The sequence below is a fragment of the Salmo salar genome, chromosome ssa04, assembly GCF_905237065.1.
Source record: "Salmo salar chromosome ssa04, Ssal_v3.1, whole genome shotgun sequence".
In the NCBI taxonomy this organism is placed as follows: Eukaryota; Metazoa; Chordata; class Actinopteri; order Salmoniformes; family Salmonidae; genus Salmo; species Salmo salar.
Genome location: NC_059445.1, coordinates 50739506 through 50767071, shown reverse-complemented (window position 1 = coordinate 50767071; position 27566 = coordinate 50739506). Strand labels below are relative to the sequence as shown.

Sequence of the window (27566 nt, the reverse complement as noted above, 5' to 3'; positions counted from 1 at the left end):
GAAGGGCCCTGGTCAGGTAGGTGACCAAGAACCTGATGGTCACTCTGACAGAGCTCCAGTTTGCCAAAGGGCACATAAAAGACTCTCAGATCATGAGAAACATGATTCTCTGGTCTGATGAAACCAAGACTGAACTCTTTGGCCTGTATCCCAAGTGTCACGTCTGGAGGAAACCTGGCAACATCCCTACGGTGAAGCATGGTGGTGACAGCATCATACTGTGGGCATGTTTTTCAGCGGAAGGGACTGGGAGACTAGTCAGGATCGAGGGAAAGATGAACAGAGCAAAGTACAGAGAGATCCTTGATGAAAACCTGCTCCAGAGCGCTCATCACTTCAGACTGAGGCGAAAGTTCACCTTCCAACTGGACAACGACCCTAAGCACACAGCCAAGACAACGTAGGAGTGGCTTCGGGACAAGTCTTGAACCCGATCGAACATGTCTAGAGAGACCTGAAAATAGCTGTGCAGCAACGCTCCCCATCCAACCTGACAGAGCTTGAGAGGATCTGCAGAGAAGAATGTGAGAAACTCCCGAAGTACAGGTGTGCCAAGCTTGTAGCGTCATACCCAAGAGGAGTTGAGGCTGTAATCACTGCCAAAGGTGCTTCAACAAAGTACTGAGCAAAGGGTCAGAATACCTATGTAAATGTGATATTTCAGTTTTTTATTTTTTATACATTTACAAAAACATCAAAAAATCTGTTTTTGCTCTGTCATTATGGTGTATTGTGTGTAGATTGATGAGGGGAAAAAACAATTTAATCAATTTTACAATAACGCTGTAACATAATGTTTTGGGAAAAAAGTCAAGGGGTCTGAATACATTCCGAATGCACTGTATGATGACATATCTAAGAGAAGCAGATTCACACCGGCTGTGTCTGTTCCTCCAGTTCTGCACAGGATCTGATCTGTTGTTGGGGAAGAGAATCGCAGTCAGCTTTACAGAGATCCAAGGCCTCCAGCAAAGACCACTAGTGCATATCTGCAGTTCTGTTCCAAAGTTGTCATTATAAACTGGGTGGTTTGAGCCCTGAATGTTGATTGGCTGACAGCCGTGGTATATCAGACTGTATACGACGGGTATGACAACAAATTATTTTTACTCTAATTACGTTGGTAACCAGTTTATAATAGCAATTAGGCAGCTCGGGGGTTTGTGGTATATGGCGTTGCGTCATGCCTAACAGCCCTTAGTCGTGCTATATTGGCCATATACCACACCCCCTTGGGTCTTAATATACTATGACAACTACCCAGACATTTGATGTGAGTTGAACAAGATTCTAGAGAGCAAATAGTGGGTCATGGACATTGAGTAGTAGGGAGAGAGTGTCACACCTAGTTCTTGCCTTTGGATACATAATGTGTTCACCCGTGTTCAATGTTTGGTATTCAATGTTTGAACCAATTTGGATAATACCTCTGTTAGTACAGAGGTAGTTGTATGTTTCCTGGTCAGATTTAGATATATTATAGCCTATTCTTAAAGATTCAATAGGTACACACAGTATTGGCAGGTAGCCTAGTGGTTAGAGTGTTTGCCCAGTATGCGAAAGGTTGCTGGATCAAATCCCTGAGCTGACAAGATAGAAAGTTGTCGTTCTGCCCCTGAGCAAGGCATTAACCCACTGTTCTGGACGCTGAAGACATGGGTTTTGATTATAAGGGGTTGGAGTAAATGCGGAAGACACATTTCAGTTGTACAACTGACTAGGTATCCCCCCATTCCTATCATTAATTTATAAGTAAAAAAATGTAATTAGCAACTGCAGATTGGCCCTTTAAGTGAGAGAAGAAGCTATAATCCTCAACAGCCAGTCCATCAAGGATCATAAGTCCATAATTTCATACATACAGATCATCAGACATTATAAGGATGTGTTCTGCCATGAGTTCAAAACAAAGGTAAAACTCATTACAAGTGTAGTCTTTAAAAGCACAGTCCTCCCGACAAGTATCAGCTTCCCTACTGTCCACAGGTTGTAAGTAGTTCTGGGCTCCGTACAGGTTGGGGAACACATACATCATTATTGGCTGACCATTGGGAGTCAGAGCGTTGTGGGATGGCCTTATTCAGTGGTTGCTCCATGCATAAACCACTTGATCCAGCTCCTCCTAGACAGAGGAAATAATGTGGGATTCCCCTGAGCTTGCGCATTAGTTGACACTGATTTGACACATAGCTGAAGAGAGGCTTAAAAAGTTGCTTACCCGGTGTTATTGATACTGTACATAAAGTTGGACATTCATAGGGTTTAAAAGGATACTCAAATTAAGTTTATTTGCACATGTACAGGAATACACACGGTACAATGACATGCTTACTAAATCAGACTACTCAACTAACTATATGAGAGATGGTATTACCTGTATTGTGTTTTGGAAACAAAACTGGATCAGAAATGTGTCTAGGAAAGTGTGTGCAAAGTGCCCATCTCCTCTAAACTGGTCAAAATGGTCCATCCAAAACGATCAACATTTGCTTCTCAGAGTGAGCCATAAACGCTCAGTTCTTTGATTTCCAGAGCTGGGCCCAAAGTGACACAGTCTGTTCCAGCGTCATCCACAGAGTGACGCAGACATTTTTGCATCTCTGCAATATGGGTATTTTCAGTTCCATGATCAAGCCTCAATCTATGGGGGCATCCGTTACTGTCACTCACAGCATCCATGAAATACCCAGCGATGATCCTAGGGTCATTGTTTGTCTTGTAGCCTTCTAGCCATATCATTTTGCGTGAAAACCAGTAAAATGGGCCACAACCATTATATTCTCAACTTCTCAGGTGGTTCCTTGCTCCCAGGTTGGCACCCTCACCATCCAGGAGGCACAGAAGTTGACTGACAGTTTCCCTGTCTGTAACTATTCAGGCCATCCAACATTTCTGGTGCATTCACCAGTAGCCATGCTGTCGACCTAATGTTTGAAGCTGCTGCTGTATGAAAGAGAGCACCTCTGCTCCTTTGGTTTTGTTTTTAACCCGCAAGAGCTGATTCCTGCTTAGAACTCTCTCTATGATCTGAAAACGTATTGTTATGTTGTGTGAATCCACGTCGGAAGTAGTCCTCAATGATATTGTCCATTGCCTATGTAAGAAATTAAGAAAATGAGGTGCTTATCAGGGCCACAAATACACCCCAACCAATCAATGTATAACAATAGACATGGGGAGTCTTGAGACATGGACAAAGTAGGTAACCCCCCGCCCCTCTAATTACACATATTATTACAATATCAGCTAAGCCACGGAAAAGATTAACCCAAATTATCATAAAAAGCAGCACAATATTATCAACTCTGTCAGATAACATATACATTTTATATTTATTGTCCTAAACAGGACATTGACACACAAACACACACACAATGTGTAGCTTAATGGACCACAGGAATGTCTTTACCTGGAAGGTTATTGCTGTGCTGATCTATGCAACATGAATAGATGGAAATCACCACACAATGCTACAAATGAAGAAACATATCCTATATCGCGAAATGTTTAGATAGTATTTCGAAAGTTTTAGGTAGTATCTCGATATTTTGAATTAGTATTTCAAAATGTTGACTTGATATATCTAAAAATCTTGAGATAATATCGACTTTAAAAATGTTTTGGGTGGTGGGAATGGCCTTCTGTAAAAACTAGACAACAACTGCTATAGGACAATATAGGGCTGAGCTTGCAGGGTTGCATCATGTGGGATTTTTGCATCTGTAATTAAAAAATTACTCAAACAGTATTTCATCACTATTGTGTTGATTGATTAATTCCAGTCAATAATTTTGGATTGATAAGGTCTAGGTAGCCTAGCCACCCAGGTTTGAATATAAACTAAATTTGATCACTTTCACATTTTCTCTTAACACAAATAAATATGCCTGATTTAGGCTATAAATACATGCCTTACCACACTACCTCTGACCAGAGAGGATCAGGGTGCATAGGCTTCTCTAACCTACCTGAAGCTGTAAAAAACCCCAAAACAAATAACTATTATTTCACAAAAGTAATGCACTGGGCCTTTACTAGTCCTGTATTACCGGACCATAATAAATACAAATACATATGTATCTCGAAATTTCGATTTAGTATCTCGACACTTTGAGATAGTATCTCAAATGTTTATGATAGGATCTCGAAATGTTTATATAGTATCTCGACATTTTTAGTTAAGTATCTAAAAATGTAGAGTAAGTATCGACCAAAAAAGGTGGAATGGCCTTTCATAGATTAGACTAATAATCATTTGAAAAAATATTACGCATACTATGAAGCATTGGGTGAATTTAGAGTAGGACACAATATTAATAGAATAAGACAAATACATATGGCCTACTAAAGCAGGTGATGCCAATAGAGAAAGCATGAATGCAGCCTAAGTGGTCTTGACACAGAGATATACCAAAGCCAATTTAATTTATGGGAGCTTGACATATGTTGGCTAAAGTCATATTTATAACAGTGATGGCGATTACGCGTGTCGGCATGACAGCCGCGTCTCGCCTTTGTAAATACTGTACGTGCTGCAGTTGTGTGTGCGCGCCGCTGGGCGAGTCTCCTCCGCGTCTGTCTCCGTTGCTGATTTTTTTTTTCAGAGAAAAGGAGAAGAGAATTAGCTCTGGGAGAAGGGCCGTCGCCATTATTGGGAAGCTGGAAAAAACCCACTTTCACACACGCCATCTCTTGTTAAATTGATTAGGACGTTACCAATATGTTGCATTAGGGCTGTTTAGAAGAAACATTGTACAGGAAGTGCAGGAAACTAGACCGGTGTCCCGTACATGATCGATCCAGTATAATGTTGCCACAACAATGGACATAATAATTCGTCAAAAGCAACGTGGTGAAGCAAGGAAAAGACGGCGAAACAAGCTTTTATACGCCTTTCATTTTTAACAAGGAGAGAAAAAGAAAAAAATATGTTTTTACCTTTGTAGTTTTATTATCACAAAAAAGACGAACAGATCAATGGAATAAAAAACATCGAGATGTAGATTTACAATTAATATGTAAGCAAACAATAATAACCTACTTAGTTCTGTATGGGAATCAGAAGAGCCACGTTATTTTTGTTTCTTATGTCCATGCATATCAGGCGGCCAGGGCTGCGGCAAGCGCTGGACTGACGGATGCAGGGAGAATGCGATGGTATGTATTCACTTTCTCCCCATTTTAATCTGAAACACGGATTGAAACCAGTGTTCGAGGTAGACATTCTCATGATCAATTTACGCACAATTGTAACAATTGTCTGTTACAAATGTATCTTTGAGTGAAACTGGTGATTTAAAAAGTCCAAGTGGATTCAGAAATTCGAGGTAAATATGTTTTAGTTACGAGTCGGCAATTTATTCTGTGGACAAGAGGCCTGGTGTGGCCAGTCCTTTCCATGAACATTCATTCCAAAACCTTTGTTAATCCATTACAATATGCATAAGGAGTTGTAAACCGCTATATTGACGATTTTGAACAATATGACGCAAGTATGTGTGTTCTTCTGAATTTAGAAAGCGATGTATCTTTACAATCACAGGGTAGGATAGTGACTTGCTTGTTTTCACTTCCAAAGAATTTGCCTGTTCAATCTGGTTGTCTGTCAGGCCTAGCTCAGCTGAGCGCAATTGACTTCCTACTGTGCCTTTGCTGGGGAATGTAGACATGGTTTGCATTTTCTATAGGTTTAGAATATGAGATGCCGAATTTTGTAAACAATAATGTTTTATTGAATGGCAGTAGCCTATGTTAACACATTTCATTTCAATATTTAAACAGTACACTCACACACACACAGTGTATATATATGTTTCTATTTACATGAGTGATTATATAACAATAATACAGTGTGGTTGTTTTCTGGTTGTACTTTGAGCATCCTCTTGCCTAAACATCAGTATGTTACCATGGTTACCCCATGGATATTCAGTCTGAAAGAAGTCTGCCTAAAAAGACTCGAGTCTACAAGCCATAATGTTGAATAAAATGATATTTACTCTTTATCGGCTGTCTGTGCTGTAGGTCATTTTGACAGTAGGTGGAGATGGGGTATCCACAGGAAAGGGTCGTTTACCATAATTTCTCTCGAGGTTCTCTCTCTTGTATTTTCAATCTCCTGACGTATTGAACATTATGCACAATAATCCGAACAATAGTCAAACATAGTCGACCGAAGCGCGTTTCCTCTCAATCAGCTGGAAGTGTTTGTGGAATTTGCCATATGATTACGTGGGACAATGTTCGGTCTGTGGTTCGGTTAGTCTCAGCCATATTGTACAAGTGTTTGTAGGGTGCAAAAAAACAATATACAGACCAGCGTACTGAAGGTTGGGTTGACATGGGGCCAAAATTGTCAGGTAAAGTAAGTTGAAATGAACTTTGTTCAACATTCTGACTTGCAATGGGACTGTTAGGGAATGCTGAGCCTACATGTTAGAGATGAGGGTGTATTTCACTCTCGATTTCTAAAAGAGACTAAGTCTCGTCATACTTTGCTTTTCCTGTTTGTGCATTGGTTCTAGTTATGGAGCATCTCCAGTATGGTCCCGTCCTCTGTGTATAAAATATACTGCTTGGCAACTTGACAAACAATATTACCCCAATTTACCTGATACTAAAGGTGTCAGCATGCTTCAGAACCTCTTATTACGCTGGCGGCTAGCCAATGTCGGCTAGGCGAACCGAACGAGTGTGCTCGCATACACCCTTAAAAGACATTCGCTTGAAAAATTAGAAAAAAGTCAATATTGTCTTGTTTGTCCATTTTGAGACGCCATAGCCATTATACAGTCGTGGCCAAAGGTTTTGAGAATGACACAAATATACATTTTCACAAAGTCTGCTGCCTCAGTTTGTATGATGGCAATTTGCATATACTCCAGAATGTTATGAGGAGTGATCAGATTAATTGCAAAGTCCCTCTTTGCCATGCAAATGAACAGAAAAAACCCATTTCCACTGCATTTCAGCCATGCCACAAAAGGACCAGCTGACATGTCAGTGATGCTCTCGTTAACACAGGTGTGAGTGTTGACGAGGACAAGGCTGGAGATCAGTCTGTCATGCTGATTGAGTTTGAATAACAGACTGGAAGCTTCAAAAGGAGGCTGGTGCTTGGAATCATTGTTCTTCCTCTGTCAATCATGGTTACCTGCAAGGAAACGCGTGCCGTCATCATTGCATTGCACAAAAAGGGCTTCACAGGCAAGGATATTGCTGCCAGTAAGATTGCACCTAAATCAACCATTTATCGGATCATCAAGAACTTCAAGGAGAGCTGTTCAATTGTTGTGAAGAAGGCTTCAGGGCGCCCAAGGAAGTCTAGCAAGCGCCAGGAACGTCTCATAAAGTTGATTCAGCTGTGGGATCGGGGCACCACCATTACAGAGCTTGCTCAGGAATGGCAGCAGGCAGGTGTGAGTGCATCTGCACGCACAGTGAGGCGAAGACTTTTGGAGGATGGCCTGGTGTCAAGAAGGGCAGCAAAGAAGCCACTTCTCACCAGGAAAAACATAAGGGACAGACTGATATTCTGCAAAAGGTACAGGGATTGGACTGCTGGGGACTGGGGTAAAGTCATTTTCTCTGATGAATCCTCTTTCCGATTGTTTGGGGCATCTGGAAAAAAGCTTGTCCGGAGAAGACAAGGTGAGCGCTACCATCAGTCCTGTGTCATGCCAACAGTAAAGTATCCTGAGACCATTCATGTGTGGGGTTGCTTCTCAGCCAATGGAGTGGGCTCACTCACAATTTTGCCTAAGAACACAGCCATGAATGAAGAATGGTACCAACACATCCTCTGAGAGCAACTTCTCCCAACCATCCAGGAACAGGTTGGTGACGAACAATGCCTTTTCCAGCATGATGGAGCACCTTGCCATAAAGCATGGCCAGGAAACTCCCCAGACCTTAATCCCATTGAGAAGTTGTGGTCAATCCTCAAGAGGCGGGTGGACAAACAAAACCCCACAAATTCTGACAAACTCCAAGCATTGATTATGCAAGAATGGGCTGCCATCAGTCAGGATGTGGCCCAGAAGTTAATTGACAGCATGCCAGGGTGGATTGCTGAGGTCTTGAAAAAGAAGGGTCAACACTGCAAATATTGACTCTGCATCAACTTCATGTAATTGTCAATAAAAGCCTTTGACACTTATGAAATGCTTGTAATTATACTTCAGTATTCCATAGTAACATCTGACAAAAATATCTAAAGACACTGAGGCAGCAGACTTTGTGAAAATTAATATTTGTGTCATTCTCAAAACTTTGACACAACTGTACACTTCCTCAAAATAGTCAGAATTAATCTAAGATGACTCAAGAAATCTGTAATTAATTTACTCGGGTCTCTCCAGAGAAGATTTTCAAGTCCGGGCTCTGGCTGGGCCACTCAAGGATGTTCAGAGACTTGTCCCGAAGCCACTCTTGTGTTGTCTTGGCTGTGTGTTCAGGGTTGTTGTTCTGTTGGAAGGTGAACCTTCACCCCTGTCTGAGGTCCTGAGCGCTGCCGCTGAAAATTATCCCCACAGCATGATGCTGCCACCACCATGCTTCACCGTAGGGATGTTGCCAGGTTTCCTCCAGATGTGAAGCTTGGCATTCAGGCCAAAGAGTTCAGTCTTTGTTTCATCAGACCAGAGAATCTTCTTTCTCATGGTCTGAGTCTTTAGGTACCTTTTGGCAAACTCCAAGCAGCCTGTCATGTGCCTTTTACTGAGGAGTGGCTTCTGTCTGGCCACTCTACCATAAAGGTCTGATTGGTGGAGTGCTGCAGATACGGTTGTCCTTCTGGAAGGTTCTCCCATCTCCACAGAGGAACTCTGTAGCTCTGTCAGAGTGACCATCGGGTTCTTGGTCACCTCCTTGACCAAGCCCTTCTCCCCTGATTGCTCAGTTTGGCCGGGTGGCCAACTCTAGGAAGAGTTTTGGTGGTTCCAAACTTCTTCCATTTAAGAATGGAGGCCACCTTTTAATGCTGCAGACATTTTTTGGTACCCTTCCCCAGATCTGTGCCCCCCCCCCCAGAATCCTGTCTCTGAGCTCAAAGGACAATTCCTTCAACCTCGTGGCTTGGTTTTTGCTCTGACATGCAGTGTCAACTGTGGGACCTATATAGACAGGCCTGGGCCTTTTCTAAAAAATGTCCAATCAATGACATTTTTTTATTAATGACATTTTTTATTTAAGTAGGCAAGTCAGTTAAGAACAAATTCTTATTTACAATGACAGCCTAGGAACAGTGGGTTAACTGCCTTGTTCAGGGGCAGAACAACAGATTTTTACCTTGTCAGCTCGGGGATTCGATCTAGCAACCTTTCGGTTACTGGCCCAATGTTCTAACCACTAGGCTACTTACCACAGGTGGACTCCAATGAAGTTGTAGAAACATCTCAAGGATGATCAATGGGAACAGGATGCACCTGAGCTCAATTTCGAGTCTCATAGCAAAGGGTCTGAATACTTAATTGAGGTATTTCAGTTTTTTTTATACATTTGTAAAAAAAAAAAAAAATGATTAAAACCTGTTTTCACTTTATCATTATGGGGTATTATGTGTATATTGATGAGGATTTTTATTTAATCAATTTTAGAATAAGGCTGTAATGTAACAAAGTGGAAAAAGTCAAGGGGTCTGAATACTTTCCTAATGCACTGTAAATGTTTGTCATTCATCCATGATCAAGGCCATAATTGAGAGCATTTATACTTAATAGTGACCACTAAAGGTCCCGGTTGGCAAGGAAACCAACACCACTGCCCAGCTCTTTGTCCGAAGTGGTCCTTGGCCACCCTCGAGATGGATGACTTATCTTGCATAGTTATGAGGGACACCGAGACCATCCATCCCTTCAATGGTCTTGGCTAGCAATAGGTAGGATGGGATTCCAATTAGTGTGAAGAGTGCTTCTCCTCTTCCTCCACTCCCCTCCCTGCTCACACTACGAAACCTGCCAAGTCATGAGTAGTGTGAAAAAGTGCCAAAATGAAGATGGCTCTGGGCAGAAGTACAATAGAGCTTTATGGCTAGGGAACCGGACTACTTACTAGCAGGTTAATGATTCAATCCCAAGCTGGCTATAGGGTATTGTAACCCTGATTTGATTCACTTGACATGACCAACATCAAATCACGTTTTATTGGTCACATGTGCCGAATACAACGGGTGTAGACTGTACTGTGAAATGCTTACTTACGAGCCAATTCCCAACAATAGAGTTAAAAAGTAAGAAAAATATTTGCTCAATAAAAATGGTAACAAAATAACGAGGCTATATAAAAGGAGTAGCAGTACTGAGTCAATGCGCAAGGGTATGAGGTAGTTGAGGTAATTCAGTATGTACATGTAGGGGTAAAAGGTAGGGGTAAAAGTGACCAGGAAATCAGGATGTATAATAAACAGAGTAGCCGCAGCGTGTGTGGCGTGAATATGCTTGTGTGTGTGTTGGAGTGTCAGTGTGTGTGGATGGAGTATAGTGAGCGTGCATAGACCTAGTTCAAGAGAGTCAGTGCAAAAACATTAAGATATAAATAATACAAGAGGTCGGAGCCAGTGTAGTAGGATTCGATCTTATTCCTGTATTGACGCTTTGCCTGTTTGATGGTTCATTGTAGTGCGTAGCGGGATTTCTCATAAGCGTCCGGATTAGAGTCCCGCTCCTTGAAAGCAGCAGCTCGAGCCTTTAGCTCAGTGCAAATGTTGCCTGTAATCCATGGCTTCTGGTTGGGATATGTACACATGGCCACTGTGGGGATGACGTCGTCCATGCACCTATTAATGAAGCCAGTGACCAATGTGGTAAATTCCTCAATGTCATCGGATGAATCCCAGAACATATTCCAGTCTGTGCTAGAGAAGCATCCGCTTCATTGGACCACTTCCGTATTGAGCGTGTCACTGATACTTCCCGTTTTGAGTTTTTGCTCGTAAGCAGGAATCCGGAGGATAGAGTTATGATCAGATTTGCCAAATGGAGGGAGAGCTTTGTATGTCTCTGTGTGTGGAGGAAAGGTGATCTAGAGTAATTTTTTATTTTTCTCTCTCTAGTTAAACAGGTGACATGCTGGTAGAAATGAGGTAAAACGGATTTCAGTTTTCCTGCATTCAAATCATTGGCCATTGGATGTGCTGCCTCTGGAAGAGCATTTTCTTGTTTGCTTATGGCCCTATACAGCTTGTTGAGTGTGGTCTTAGTGCCAGTATCAGTTTGTGTTGGTAAATAGACAGCTATAGTATGGTAAATAGTATGGTCTACAACTTATCATGAGGTATTCTAACTCAGGTGAGCAGAACCTCGAGACTTCCTTAATATTATAGATTGCACACCAGCAGTTGTTAACAAAGAGACACACCACCACCCTGATCTTATCTGGCTCTGCCCTTCTGTCCTGCCGATGCATAGAAAAACCAGCTAGATGTATATTGTCCTTGTTCAGCCATGACTCAGAGAAGTATAGTATATTACAGTCTTAATGTATTTCGCCTCCATCTCATTGAAGTAGAAGGCCTCGTTCAAATTGAGGTTAGTGATAGCTGTTCTAATGTCCAAAAGCTTTTTTCGGTCATAGGAAACGATGGCGGAAACATTATGTACAAAAAAAGTTAAGATCAGTGGAAAAAAATTATAATACACAAGATGGTATACTGTAAGTATTGAAGGAACTATACTATAAATGGTTCTTGCTTCTCTTGGCCAGACTAAACAAGTTATGTTGCCTTAAAATGTCTGTTTTCCAATGCAGCGCCATTATCTCCATCACATGTATTGTAGTTGTTGTGATCCTTTTGTGGGCTTGTCAGTAGCCTATATGTGATACACTTGTCATTGAGGTAAATAATGTGGACCCATGGCTGAGCGGTCAGAATGGTGTGACTCCAGTCCCATGTAGAATCCTTTCAGGTGACACCTTTCATACAAGGCAAGGAAAGAAAATTAAATCTAGTTTTACTACATACCCCCTCAACATACAGTGCCTACAGGAAGCATGGTACCATCCCGACGGTGAAGCATGGTGGATGTAGCATCATGCTGTAAGGATGTTTTTCAGGATTGAGGGAAAGATGAACGGAGCAAAGTACAGAAAGGTCCTTGATGAAAACCTGTTCCAGACCTCAGACTGGGGTGAAGGTTCACCTTCCAACAGGACAACAACCCTGGACATACAGCCAAGGCAACGCAGGAGTGGCTTCGGGACAAGTCTCTGAATATCCTTGAGTGGCCCAGCCAGAGCCCCGGACTTGAACCCGATCGAACAGCTCTGGAAAGACCTGAAAATAGCTGTGCAGCAACGCTCCCCATTCAACCTGACAGAGCTTAAGAGAATCTGCAGAGAAGAATGGGAGAAACTCCCCAAATACAGGTGTGCAAATGTTGTAGCGTCATAACCAAGAAGACTCGATGCTGTAATTGCTGCCAAAGGTGCTTCAGCAAATTATTGAGTAAAGGGTCGGAATACTTATGTAAATGTGATATTTCAGTTTTGTACCAGTCAATAGTTTGGACACACCTGCTCATTCAAGGGTTTTTCTTTATTTTTACTATTTTCTACATTGTAGAATAATAGTGAAGACAAACTATAAAATAACACATGGAATCATGTAGTAACCAAAAAAGTGTTAAACAAATCCACATTTATTTTAGATTCTTCAAAGTAGCCACCCTTTGCCTTGATGACAGCTTTGCACACTCTTGGCATTCTCTCAACCAGCTTCATGAGGTAATCACCTGGAATGCATGTCAATTAACAGGTGTGCCTTGTTAAAAGTTCATTTGTGGAATGTCTTTCCTTCTTAATGCGTTTGAGCCAATCAGTTGTGTTTTGACAAGGTAGTGGTGGTATACAGAAGATTGCCCTATTTGGTAAAAGACCAAGTACATATTATGGCAAGAACAGCTCAAATAAGCAAAGAGTAGCAACAGTCCATCATTACTTTAAGACATGAAGGTCAATCAATCCGGAAAATGTCAAGAACTTTGAAAGTTTCTTCAAGTGCAGTCGCAAAAACCATCAAGCGCTATGATGAAACTGGCTCTCATGAGGACCGCCACAGGAAAGGAAGACCCAGAGTTACCTCTGCTGTAGAGGATATGTTCATTAAGAGTTACCAGCCTCAGAAATTGCAGCCTAAATAAATGCTTCACAAAGTTCAAGTAACAGACACATCTAAACATCAACTGTTCCGAGGAGACTGCGTGAATCAGGTCTTCACTGCTAAAGGACGCCAATAAGAAGAAGACTTGCTTGGGCCAAGAAACACGAGCAATGGACATTAGACCGGTGGAAATCTGTCCTTTGTTCTGTAGTCCAAATTTGAGATTTTTGGTTCCAACTGCCATGTCTTTGTGAGACGCAGAGTAGGTGAACGGATCTCCACATGTGTGGTTCCCACCATGAAGCATGGAGGAGGAGGTGTGATGGTGTGGGGGTTCTTTTCTGGTGACACTCAGTGATTTTATTTAGAATTCAAGGCACACTTAACCAGCACAGCTTTCTGCAGCGATACGCCATCCTATCTGGTTTGTGCTTAGTCCCACTGTCATTTGTTTTTCAACAGGACAATGACCCAAAACACCTCAAGGCTGTATAAGGGCTATTTTACCAAGAAGGAGAGTGGTGCATCAGATGACCTGGCCTCCAAAGTCACCCGACCTCAACCCAATTGAGATGGTTTGGGATGAGTTGGACCACAGGGTGAAGGAAAAGCAACCAGCAAGTGCTCAGCATATGTGGGAACTCCTTCAAGACTGTAGGAAAAGCCTTTCAGGTGAAGCTGGTTGAGAGATTGCCAAGAGTGTGCAAAGCTGTCAAGGCAAAGGGTAGCTACTTTGAAGAATATAAAATATATTTTGACTATATTAACACTGTTTTTGGGGGGCTACTACATGATTCCATGTGTTTTTCATAGTTTGTCTTCACTATTATGCTACAATGTAGAAAATAGTACAAATAAAAACCCTTGAATGAGTACGTGTCCAAACTTTTGACTGGTACTGTAAATTGTCTTGAAAATGTACGTTAAGATGGCTGTTTAGCAATGATCAACAACCAACTTGACAGAGCTCGAAAAAGAATGTGCTAATATTGTACAATCCAGGTGTGCAAAGCTCTTAGACTCACAGCTGTATTCACTACCAAATATGATTCTAATACGTAAAGTAGTTATTTCTGTATTTCATTTTCAATAAATCTGCACAAATTTATAAAAACGTGTCATTATGGGATATTGTATGTAGATGAGTTTGGGGGGAAAAAATCTATTTAATACATTTTTATATTCAGTCTAACACAACAATGTGGAATAAGTCAAGGGGTATGAATACTTTCTGAAGGCACTGTATTTTAGGTCTCACTTTGTTTGCAGGGAATATTGAGTTTTTTTCTTTGTAGATCTCATTTGCTGTTCTATTAAAAGGCCAGCCCAGCATGAGATGAGATTAGAAATTAATGTCCCTACTCACTGTTCTCTTATTAATTTGAAGGGAAATTATTCTTAGTGTTGTCTTCTTTTAACCACTGTTATTCTTGTGAAGGTGTTTGACTGTTCTTTTTTTGATGAGAGCAGAAATTAGGTTTACTTTGCTCAAACTAATATTTGTTATTTTTTAACAAATGTAAGATTTTGTTTAGCTAATTCTTATTTTTGTGCTCTTTTATTTGGTCTGACAGGGTCATAGCTACATTAGGAATGACTGAGAGAAGCCTCTGTCTTTGCTACACCCCTGCACTGTTGTTGATAAAACATGTAGCACACTAAAGGAAACGGAAACTAAACTTCATCCCCACTGCCACTTTATGGACACACGTCCAAGTGTACTCTCTGATCGAGTGCCTGATTATGGCAGGATGAGTGTCAGCTGATGATAATGATGGCGAAAAAGCAAGATGTTAAGTCACCCACATACAACCTTATTGTGGTGGGTTTGTCAGGAACTGAGAAAGAGAAGGGCCAGTGTGGCGTGGGTAAGTCCTGTCTGTGCAACCGCTTTGTGCGCCCCAGCGCCGATGACTTCTATCTGGACCACACGTCAGTGCTGAGCACCAGTGACTTTGGGGGTAGAGTGGTTAACAATGACCATTTCCTGTTCTGGGGGGAGGTGGGGCGGGTGGTGGAGGAGGGGCCGGAGTGCAGGATGCATGTGGTGGAGCAGACAGAGTTCATTGATGACCAGACGTTCCAGCCACACCGCAGCACTGCCATGCAGCCCTACATCAAGAGGGCGGCCTCCACCAAGCTGGCCTCTGCAGAGAAGCTGATGTACTTCTGCACGGACCAGTTGGGGCTGGAGCAGGACTTTGAGCAGAAGCAGATGCCCGAGGGCAAGATACAGGCTGACGGGTTCGTGCTCTGTATGGACGTCAGTAGGGGGATGAACCGCAACTTTGACGACCAGTTGAAGTTTGTCACAAACCTTTACGGTCAGCTGAGCAAAACAAAGAAGCCCATTGTGCTGGTCTTAACCAAGTGTGATGAGGGGGTTGAACGCTACATCAAAGATTCTCACACCTTTGCCATCACTAAAAAGAGTCTTCCAGTAGTGGAGACGTCTGCACGCTCTAACATCAATGTTGACCTAGCCTTCCTTACTTTGGTGCAACTCATTGATAAGAGCAGGGGCAAGCCCAAGATCATTCCTTATTTTGAGGCCCTCAAGCTCCAGAGTCAGCAGATAGCCTTGGCTAAAGACCGATATGAATGGCTAGTCAACCGCATAGTGAAGAACCACAACGAGACCTGGCTTAACACCAGCCGACGCATGCACACCGCTTCAGAGTTCAATGAATACGTCTTTCTGGAGGGTACAGCAAAATGCAAGAAGCTCTTCCAGCAGCTTGTGTACCGTCTGAAACAGGAACACATTGAGAGACGTCGGAAAATCTATCTGAGCACTCTTCCTCTAGCACTTAGCTCCCTGGTGCCTGACCTGGATGAGATCGACCAGCTGAGCTGGTCTGGGGTTCAGAAGGTCCTAGAGTCCAAGCAGCACTTTGCCCACTGGTTTGTAGTTCTGGAGGACTCTCCATGGGAGGACACGTCTCACATAGACAACATGGAGGATGAGCGCATCCCCTCAGACCTGCTGGAGACGTTACCAGCCGAGGACATTTTCGACGCCCACCTGGAGCACCTGAGGAATGAGTGCAAGCGGGCTGAGATGAGGCAGGAGTTCAAGCACAAGTTGGCCTGTTCTCCCTTTGTAACGCCTGGCAAGCCCTGGGAAGAGGCCCGCAGCTTCATCATGAATGAAGACTTCTACCAATGGTTGGAGGAATCAGAGTACCTGGACCTCTACAACCGCCACCAGAAAGAGATCATCGGCCACGCTAAAGAGGACTTCCAGGAGCTTCTGCTGGAGTACTCGGAGCTCTTCTATGAGCTGGAGGTGGACGCGAAGCCCAGCAAGGAGAAGATGGGGGCCATCCAGGAGGTTTTAGGGGAGGAGCAGCGGTTCAAAGCCCTGCAGAAGCTTCCAGCTGAGAGGGATGCTCTGGTGTTGAAGCATATCCACTTTGTCTACCACCCCACTAAGGAGACCTGTCCCAGCAGCCCACAGTGTGGAGACTTCAAGATAGAGCAGATCCTGGCCTCACGCTTCCCAACATGCTACCCATTCTTCAACGTGAAGTCTTATTTTGGGGATATTAAAGCCGACCGAATCAACCTTGTGATATTGGGCAAAGACGGACTGGCTAGGGAGTTTGCCAATGAGATCAGAGCTCTCTGTACCAATGACGATCGGTATGTGTTGGATGGGAAGATGTATGAGCTCACCCTGCGACCTATCGAGGGCAACGTACGACTTCCTGTTAACTCCTTCCACACTCCCACCTTCACACCCCATGGGTGCCTGTGTCTGTACAACTCAAAAGAGTCCTTAACCTACGTCGTAGAAAGCATTGAAAGGTTGCGGGAGTCAACAATCGGTAGAAGGGACAGCCATATAGCTCAGCTTTTAACATCTCTGCTCTTGGTTACTAAAAGGGGTGTAGGGACCTATGCAGATATTGGGGGAGAAACTGCTTTAGGTCTGATAACACAGGGACAGCAGGTAGCAAGGAGATTGCAGTGTAGCTTCCTCGACCCAGCCTCCCCTGGTGTGGGCTATGGGCACAATGTGAATGAGAGTCAGATCAACCAAGTATTGAGAGGTCTTCTGGACTCTAGAAGGAGCTCATCTTTCAGTAGCAGCTCCCCACCTCTGCCCCCTCAACCTCCAGGTCCCAGAGACTCTCCTCACCAGCCCAGCCCAGAGGCAGACATCCGCATCGTCATGTGCTTGATGTGTGGAGACAACTATGACGTGGAACAGCTCCTCTCTCCCTTCCTACTGCCTCAGCACTGCAGGCCAACATCCAACAGTGGAACCTCGGTGATACTGGAGCAGACAGTGGGACCTCACAAACAGGTGATTGAGCTCTCCCTCCTTTCCTATCACGCCTCCTTCTCCCTGAGGAAGAGCAGATTAGTGCACGGCTACATCGCTGTGTACTCAGCCCGCCGCAAGGCCTCCCTGGAGACCCTGTGTGCCTTCCTATGTGAGGTACAGGACATCATTCCTGTTCAGCTGCTGGCAGTGGGGGAGAGCCAGGTGGAGCTCACAGAAAGTGAGTCTGCCAGAGAGCAGCTGGTCCAGGGAGAGGAGCTGGCCCAAGAGATAGAGGGCAGGTTCAACAGTGTGGTGTGTGGGTCAGGAGGGGTGGTGGGCGGCCTGCACAGGATGGAGATGTTTCATCCCTTCCTGATGGAGGTGGTGGAGAAACGCAACATCGTGGAGGCCACTCACATGTATGATAACGTGGCTGAGGCCTGCATTAACGAGACTGCCTACTCCCCTCGCTGTAGCTCACCCAGCCCCGGCACCATGTTCCTAGACTCTGACATGGATGATGTGGAGCCCTCCCCACCTTACTACGACGGCACACTCACCTCCCATGGTGGGAGCTTCAACCTGCCTGACCTGGACTCCAGCGATGTCTCTGTCATCTCTGACATCAGCTCCTTTGAGAGCAAACTCAATAGCAAAGCCCCGCCCCAGGTGAGACCCAAGCCCTCTGTGACCTTTGACTTCCGGAAGGTGGGCAGAAACCCCTACAACACAGACACCATGGGCCACCGTCGCTCCCTGCCCTCCGCTGTGACATGGGTGCCAGGTGGGGACGGAGGTTACGACCCCTCGGACTATGCAGAGCCCATGGATGCTGTGTCCAAGCCCCGGCCCAGCAACGAGGAGATAATCTACTCTGTGCCCCACGATAGCACGCAGGGCAAGATTATTACCATCCGCAATGCCAATCGGATGCACGCCAACGGGAATGGCTCAGACAGTGAGGCGGACAGCAGCTCCCTGGAACGCCGCAGGAAGTTCTCGGCGGCGGGGGTAAAGCCACGGCTCTACCGCGATCGCTCTAAACGCCTGGGCAAGTTCAGCAGCTTCCGCACCAGCTTCATTGGCAGCGACGACGAGATGGGGGCCCTGCCAAAGACCAAGGAGGATGAGTTCGGAACCCTGAAAGGAGACATCATCAACGAGGAGGGAGAGGACCCCAAGAAGAGGAACATTCTGAAGAGCCTGCGGCGCACTGCCAAGGTATGTGTTGCTTCAGTTAGTAGTCTCCCCTTAACTGCTAATGCGTAAACACTATTCTTTTCAGGCTTTAAAGACTATTCTCTTCAATTGTAGGTCATTGGCCAGCTTTGATACGATAAACGTGGTTAAGTAATGACAACATGGTTAATATGATTTTACATGTAATCTCTTTACTTTAGAAAACGTTTTTGATGGGTAATTGCTTGATTGTTTTACTGAACTTTTCCTCCATGCTAATATGCTATTCATAGAAAGTAAGTTATTCATGTGAAATTCCAAAGTGTGTTGGAATTTTAAGAAGAAAGAAGCCTGCATTTCAGAGTTATTGAGACACTTGAAACGACAGCTATTGATTCTGATGCTGAATACATAAAGGCACATTTTGCAGCTGACAAAGCTGAATAAACATAGTGTTGACATAATGTACAAAAATCTAATGTAGACTTCTGTGGTTATTAACAATGTCAACATTCCTGTGTTTCTCTGCAGAAAACCAGACCAAAGCATCGGCCCTCTATTCCCAAGCCCCTGGAGAGCAGCTACTTCGGGGTGCCCCTGGTCAACGTTGTGTCCCCAGACAGACCTATCCCACTCTTCATTGACAAGTGTGTCCGCTTTATTGAGACCACAGGTGGGTCACTATTTTCTTTCTCCTCTTCTCCCCAGTGTTTGTTCATGTGTATATTTGTCTGATTCATTATGTTATTTGACTTGGATGCTGTGCAAAACATACAAAGAATATTATTCATGGATAATAAGTTAATTCTGAGGTAAATCTGTGTTACTGAAGGATTAAACTGTGTAATGTCTTATTGTTGCACTGTGATTTGTTTTTCCTTACAATCCTCACCTTGTGTAATTTCAATATGATTTACTTTAAGTCGTTCTGGGTGAGGGCGTTATTTTTCTATATACATTTAATAAGCCAAGAAGAACTAACTACACTACAGCAAACGTAGCCAATGATCAACTGCTGTACTGCAGCAGTGTCCTGTACTGCAGCAGTGTCCTCATTGACTTTACTGGAAATGGCTGATGACATAATGCAGATGGTGGTTTCCATCTCTGTCTCTCTGCAGGTCTCAACACAGAGGGGCTCTACAGGGTGAGCGGGAACAAGTGTGAGATGGAGAGTATGCAGAGGCAGTTTGACCAGGGTGAGTTGCTGTACCTAGTCATGTCTGTCTGGTCTAAAACAATGTATCAGACCCATAGAGGGATCGACTGTACTCGCCACACTGTCTGTCCCCAGTACCTGGACTAACCCTGGTTAGTTATGTGGCTAATCAATATATAGACACATGAGCTGCAGAGGAAATGATGACGTAAACTAAATATATTTAGAACCGTGACAAAGGGACTGCCTCTGACACACTATCCTTTTCTCTTTCCCCCTCTCCTTCTCCTCCCTCTGTTTTCTCCCCCTTCCCTTCTATTCCTCACCTCCCTCTTCTTCTCTCTCTCTCTCTCTTTTTTTTCTTCTTCTACATCTCACTTTCCTTTACGTCTCTTCTTCCCTCTTTATCTCCCTCTCTACCTCTCTCCCCCTCTAGACCATGGGCTGGACCTGGTGGAGAAGGACTTTGCCATCAACACGGTGGCTGGGGCTCTGAAGGCCTTTTTCTCTGAGCTGCCAGAGCCCCTGGTGCCCTGCATCCTGCAAGTGGAGCTGCTCGAGGCCTTCAGTAAGACACAGAGCTAGCTGGGGTTAGGGATAGGGTACTGGGGTTCTGGAGGGTTCAGTAAGACATTGGGCTGGTTGGGGTTAAGGAGTGGTTTTGGGGTTCTGGGGGGTTCAGTAAGACATGGAGCTGGCTGGGTTTAAGGAGGGGTTTTGGGGTTCAGTATGACATGGAGCAGGCTGGGGTTAGGGATGGGGGTACTGGGGTTCTGTAGGGTTCAGTAAGACATGGAGCAGGGTGAGATATTCTTGTGATTGTGAAAGTATCAGGTTATTACAGGCTAAGGGTTTGGGGATGACCTCTCATAGAGGGGTGGGATGAGGATATAGAGTTGAAGTTTACATACACCTTAGCCAAATACATTTAAACTCAGTTTTCCACAATTCCTGACATTTAATCCTAGTAAAAATTATTTGTCTTAGTTCAGTCAGGATCACCACTTTATTTTAAGAATGTGAAATGTCAGAATAATAGTAGAGAATGCTTTTATTTCTTTCATCACATTCCCCGTGGGTCAGAAGTTTACGTACACTCAATTAGTATTTGGTAGCATTGCCTTTAAATTGTTTAACTTGGGCCAAACGTTTTGGGTAGCCTTCCACAAGCTTCCCACAATAAGTTGGGTGAATTTTGGCCCATTCCTCCTGACAGAGCTGGTGTAACCGAGTCAGGTTTATAGGTCTCCTTGCTCGCACTCGCTTTTTCAGTTCTGCCCACAAATGTTATATAGGATTGAGGTCAGGGCTTTGTGATGGCCACTCCAGTACCTTGACTTTGTTGCCCTTAAGCCATTTTGCCACAACTTTGGAAGTATGCTTGGGTTCATTGTCCATTTGGAAGACCCATTTGCGACCAAGCTTAACTTCCTGACTGATGTGTTGAGATGTTTCTTCAATATATTCACATAATTTTCCTCCTCATGAAGCCATCTATTTTGTGAAGTGCACCAGCCCCTCCTGCAGCAAAGCACCCCCACAACATGATGCTGCCACACCTGTGCTTCACGGTTGGGATGGTGTTCTTCGGCTTGACAGCCTCCCCCTTTTTCCTCCAAACATAACGATGGTCATTATGGCCAAACAGTTCTATTTTTGTTTCATCAGACTAGAGGACATTTCTCCAAAAAGTACGATCTTTGTCCCCATGTGCAGTTGCAAACCGAAGTCTGGCTTTGTTATGGCGGTTTTGGAGCAGTGGCTTCTTCCTTGCTGAGCGGCCTTTCAGGTTATGTCGCTATAGGACTCGTTTTACTGTGGATATAGATACTTTTGTACCTGTTTCCTCCAGCATCTTCACAAGGTCCTTTGCTGTTGTTCTGGGATTGATTTGCACTTTTCGCACCAAAGTACATTCATCTCTAGGAGACAGACCGCGTCTACTTCCTGAGCGGTATGACGGCTGCGTGGTCCCATGGTGTTTATACTTGCATACTATTGTTTGTACAGATGAACGTGGTACCTTCATGAATTTGGAAATTGCTCCCAAGGATGAACCAGACTTGTGGAGGTCTGCAATTTTTTTCTGAGGTCTTGGCTGATTTCTTTAGATTTTCCCATGATGTCAAGCAAAGAGGCACTGAGTTTGAAGGTAGACCTTGAAATACATCCACAGGTACATCGCCACTTGTCTCAAATTATGTCAATTAACCTATCAGGATCTTCTAAAGCCATGACATCATTTTATGGAAGTTTCCAAGCTGTTTAATGGCACAGTCGACTTAGTGTATGTAAACTTCTGACCCACTGAAATTGTGATACAGTGAATAAGTGAAATAATCTGTCTGTAAACAATTATTGGAAAGATTACTTGTGTCATGCACAAAGTAGATGTCCTAACCGACGTGCCAAAACTATAGTTTGTTAACAAGAAAATTGTAGAGTGGTTGAAAAACGAGTTGAATGACTCCAACCTAAGTCTGTGAACTTCCGACTTCAACTGTCTGTTTTTTGTTCTCGAGAAAGATGTACACAATATACTGATATGTATGTAGGTATGTACACTACATGACCAAAAGTATGTGGACACCTGCTCGTCGAACATCTCATTAAAAATCACAAGCATTAATATGGAGTTGGTCCCCCCTTTGCTGCTGTAACAGCCTCCACACTTCTGGGAAGGCCTTCCACTAGATGTTGGAACATTGCTGTGGGGACTTGCTTCCATTCAGCCACAAGAGCATTACTGAGGTCGGGCACTGATGTTGGGCGATTAGGCCTGGCTCACAGTCTGCGTTCCAATTAATCCCAAAGATGTTCGATGGGGTTGATATCAGGGCTCTGTGCAGACCAGTCAAGTTGTTCCACACCGATCTTGACAAACCAGAATGTCATTGTATTTCCCTTCAGTAGAGCTAAGGGGCTTATCCCAAACCATGATAAACAGCCCCAGACCATTATTCTTCCTCCACCAAAGTGTACAGTTGGCACTATATATTGGGGCAGGAAGCGTTCTCCTGGCATCCGCCAAACCCAGATTAGTCCGTCGGACTGTCAGATGGCGAAGCATGATTCATCACTCCAGAGAACGCGCTTCTACTGCTCCGGAGTCTAATGGCGTCGAACTTTACACCACTCCAGCCGTCACTTGGCATTGCGTGATCTTAGGCTTGTGTGCGGTTGCTCGGCCATGGAAACCCATTTCATGAAGCTCCCGACGAACCGTTCTTGTGCTGACGTTGCTTCCAGGGGCAGTTTGGAACTCGGTAGTAAGTGTTGCAACCTAGGACAGATGATTTTTACATGGTAGGCGCTTTAGCACTCTGCGGTTCTGTTCTGTGAGCTTGTGTGGCCTACCATTTCGCAGCTTAACAGTTGCTGCTCCTAGACATATCCACTTCACAATAACAGCACTTACTGTTGACCGGGGCAGCTCTAGCAGGGCAGAAATTTGACAAACTGACTTGTTGGAAATTACGTGTGATGGTGCTAAGTCACTGAGCTCTTCAGTAAGGCTATTCTACTGCCAAACGTTTGTCTATGGAGACTGTGTGGCTGAAATAGCCGAATCCAATCATTTGAAGAGGTGTCCACATACTGTTGTGTGTATATATAGTGTATGTATTTCGTGCTGCATATAGAGTAACAGATGGAGTAACAGTGTTGATGACATATGAGTCATAGCGTTGACCCCCTCCCTCCTGTGTGTGTGTGTGTGTGTGTGTGTGTGTGTGTGTGTGTGTGTGTGTGTGTGTGTGTGTGTGTGTGTGTGTGTGTGTGTGTGTGTGTGTGTGTGTGTGTGTGTGTGCGCACAGAGATCAACGACAGGGAACAGAGGCTGTACACCATGAAGGATGTACTGAGGAGGTTCCCCAGGGAGAACTATGACGTCTTCAGATTTGTCATGAGCCACTTACACAAGTGAGTGCAGATCAGACTGGCCAACTGTTCCATTCTATGACCTTGGCCCTGACTGCATTGTGACTGAAACCATTTGCATGTTTTGTAACATGTATCATCAAGTAGCTCTTATACCTGTGTAATAATGTTATTACACTAGTAGCTGTTGTCATGCTGTTGTTGATGGCGGTGTATTGTGTTGTCTATCCCAGGGTGAGCCAGCTGAGCAGACAGAACCTGATGACCAGTGAGAATCTGTCCATCTGTTTCTGGCCCACTCTGATGCGGCCAGACTTCACCACCATGGATGCCCTGACAGCCACGCGGACCTACCAGACAATCATCGAGACCTTCATCCACCAGTGTGCTTTCTTCTTCTATAACCAGCCCCTCCTGGACTCCCCCACTGGCCTGGCTGGCCTCCCTGCCTCCCCCACCACCACTCTCACCGGGGGCTCTGCCTATTCCTGCTACCACTCCTCCCCTCCCTCCACCGCCACGCACTTCAGCCCCCTGCAGCAGTCGCCCCCCACCACCCCCCAGTCTCCCCTGCAGTCCCTCCTGACCCCCCTCCACCAACACCCCCACCATACCCCCACCGAGCAAGAGACACTGTGAGAGACACTGAGAAGGGAACAGATGCTGCACCCCTGATCTGATGCTGCTGCACACCTGATCTGATGATGCTGGACCTTAGTCACTTACACACACACCAACACATACATACTGACAGTACATTGTTCGGTCGTCGATAATAACATGTAAACAGAGAGAGGAGACGAGGAGTGTTTGACAAAAAAACTTGCCACTTGTGAACAGCGTCCCGCTGCCCCGCCCCTGTCACCTGTGTGCCAATGCAGATCACCATGCTGACCCGTCCACTCCACCCCCTATAGCCCCTGATAACCTGGGGGCAGAACAGGGTGGCTGTCATTGTTACAGTAAGCATCTCTCTGCCAACCAACCGTTCTTACCCTAACAATACACTACGATAAAAAAAATAAAGTCCAAGCCTCCATGTCAAGCTGGAAGATATGATTTGTGCCCATCACCATGTTTTTCTTTGTGTATAATAGTTTTTAAATGTTCTGTTTGTTAATGAAAGTAGCCACTGGATGTATGGACTGTGCCTCTCTCAGGGCTGTAGTTGGTAACGTACACACAGCCGTGAGGGGAGCCTCCCTGTCTGCCTGCAGGGCCCCTGCTAGGGGGTTGGGGTGGGGACATCCAGGGATGCACTTTAATGGTCAGAATGTTGTAGGGGTTTTGTTTTTAAAGGGGGGTTGTTAGGTCAGAATGTTTTAGTGTGTTGAGGGAACCATACCCATTGCCTCTCTGAAGGGTCCTTCGCAGATCAAAATGTTGTTTACATCCAAACCCTTGTTTTTGTATCCTCATACTTACCTGAAGCACTTTTGAATTATAGTGTTAAGTTCCATGAAATGCAACCTTGATCAATTGACTAGTTTGTTTTAATGGCCGGGTGGGCGTGGCAGTAGTGAAGAGACTCATTAACACGATCCTGTTATTATATAAGTGTTCTTTTAGAGGATTCAGGGCTCACTTTATAACCCCATGGAAAACCCAACCATAATATTGGTTTCATATTCCTCTTAGCCATGTTATAAATAGTTCTGAGCATGCAGGTTTGAATAGCCTGGAGTTTTCCCTCTTTTTAGGACTGCTGTTGCTTTACTGATGTTTTGACTAAGGAAGTCACCTGGTTTGAGTGGTGGTGTTTAGGAAAGTGAGTTTGAGTAAGGGTCAGTTAATCAGACCCTTTAGGATCCAGGAGAGGAATGCTCTTGGTTGAGATGTTAGATCCACTCCATAAGTTAGGGGTTGATGATTAAATTGGCCACATTGAAGATTGATTATGGGAATGATTGACAGTAACATCAGACAGTAACATGACAAGGGTGAGGTTAGTCATACTTGGGGCGGCAGGTAGCCTAGTGGTTAGAGCGTTGGACTAGTAACCCGAAAGGTTGCAAGATCGAATCCCCGAGCTGACAAGGTAAAAATCTGTCCCTAAACAAGGCAGTTAACCCACTGTTCCTAGGCCGCCATTGAAAATAAGAATTTGTTCTTAACTGACTTGCCTAGTTAAATACAGGTAAAATAAAAAAATACCAGGCCTATACATGTACTGTGTCTGTTGCACTGTGCTATCTGGTGGCCATGGAAACCACTGCCCTATTGCAAAATGATAGGTTGCTGGATATGTTGTGGGTATCTAGCCAATTGAGCTCTTTGTACTCATCTAATATTAAGGACCTTAAACTGAGGCAAGGTGTGCATACAGAAAACACTGCCACTGCAATTAACTACAGTACAGTAATAACAGTATAGTATATCCTATAGAGATGGAGCATGTTTGTGGACTCATGCTCAGGAATGTCAACAAAGCAAGAGTAACTACTGTAGCTCCAGTATACTATGGGGTTTATGTTGGTGTTTAACTGTCCTCTCTCTTGTAGAAAAACAAACATGCAGTCAATGTAAAGTAGTTGAATGAATACTCCTACTATATTCTGGATTCTTCTATCAGATGAATGCGTTGCCCCATAAGAGGAGTGCCACGGGCATCTTCTGGGGATGACGGAGTATTGGCCAGGAGGCATGGCTGTACTCGATGTCAGCCATCTTGGATGTTGCTCATGCTGCCAGTTCAGAACAGATCAGTCTATTGGTTGTATTGAGGGTCAACTAATTAATACTTGGGATCACTCACTGGTACTTATCTTTGGGGTTTTCCTGCTGTGGGAGGCAGTTATCTCTGATTGATGGACTAATGCTGCAGTGACTCCTCACCCAGTCCAGTGCAGTACAGTATTACCACACGCACAAAAGATCAGATGGGAGATGGATAGGAAAAACAAACTATCCCAGTAGAATGTGACTTTGGCTCAGAGGACCTATGTGGCTGCATCACTTCATTTTTGACACAACAGATCTGCTGGTAAATGGGAGAGAAAAAGAAGAGAGAGCTACTATAGTAAAATGGTTGTTTATTTGTATGTTAGGGGGTCTAACACTTTGCCCTTTAGTCAATGGTAGAAAACATTTTTTGTGTGTATTTCAATGATTGAAAGTCAATTTTTACAATTTTGTGAATGGTTTAAGGCCACTTCAGTTTAGTGCATGATTTAATAACACACCAAGGGAGAAGGTTCAACCATTTTCATTATTTTAAAACATGAAATTAGTGTGAGAACAATGAAAGTGAAATACAGTAGCTTAAAACAAGTGAAAGATGAAGTACTGTCCATCTACAGCAAACCATGGAATTTGTCTGACTGAGAATGGTGTAATGAAGATGAAGGCCTTATGTGATCTGTATCATAGTTAATAAATTAAATATTGTAAAATTTCCAGACCTCCTGTGATTCTCTGTGTGCATGTGTGAGTGAACACACCACTTCCCTAATCATGGAGCAAAATGTACAGAAAGATCTCACTGTGTGCTTGTTCTATTATAATTTGTATTGCCTATTTAGCTGTCATTCTGTGGCAGGAGATTTATTTGTAATATTAAAACAAAGTATATGTGTACACACTGCACACATGAATGTTATTTCACTATAAGGTATTGCATCTCAATCTCAAACACATATTTCTAACCTTAGGTATGGTTATTTCAGAGAGAGCGAGAACCCCATTGAGGTAAAGAGGTGAAACTCTGCTCGAGTGCCTAATGTGTGGGTTAAATAATTGGGGACCATTGAAGGTGCCATTGAAACACATCAATAATTCACTGTCGACATCTACAGCTTGTCAAGCGTGACTGCTCTGGGTAACTACTACTCTGTACCATCAGGTTTCACTGTTTACTATCTGAATCATCTGATGCCACCTGGTGGCTGTATAACTATAGTGCCGCACCACCATCATACTTCAAAAAAAGATATATATTTAACCTAGCTATGATGTCACTGAATCATACTGAGGTGGAGTGC

At 44.0% G+C, this 27566-nt stretch overlaps 1 protein-coding gene across 2 annotated transcripts; it reads left to right on the top strand.

Annotated features, from left to right (window-relative positions):
* Window positions 1-4554: 4554 nt before the first annotated feature.
* Window positions 4555-26980, top strand: arhgap35b (Rho GTPase activating protein 35b). Of its 2 annotated transcripts, XM_014196944.2 has the most exons (8): window positions 4555-5018; window positions 5105-5157; window positions 14671-18590; window positions 19080-19221; window positions 19670-19747; window positions 20144-20275; window positions 23523-23628; window positions 23820-26980. In XM_014196944.2, the coding sequence occupies exons 3-8, from the start codon at window positions 14862-14864 to the stop codon at window positions 24223-24225; spliced, it is 4593 nt and encodes a 1530-aa protein (XP_014052419.1). In that variant the 5' UTR covers window positions 4555-5018; window positions 5105-5157; window positions 14671-14861; the 3' UTR covers window positions 24226-26980. The 2 variants fall into 2 exon arrangements, with proteins under 2 accessions (XP_014052419.1, XP_014052418.1); XM_014196943.2 differs by having other exon boundaries at window positions 4555-5157.
* Window positions 26981-27566: the final 586 nt, after the last annotated feature.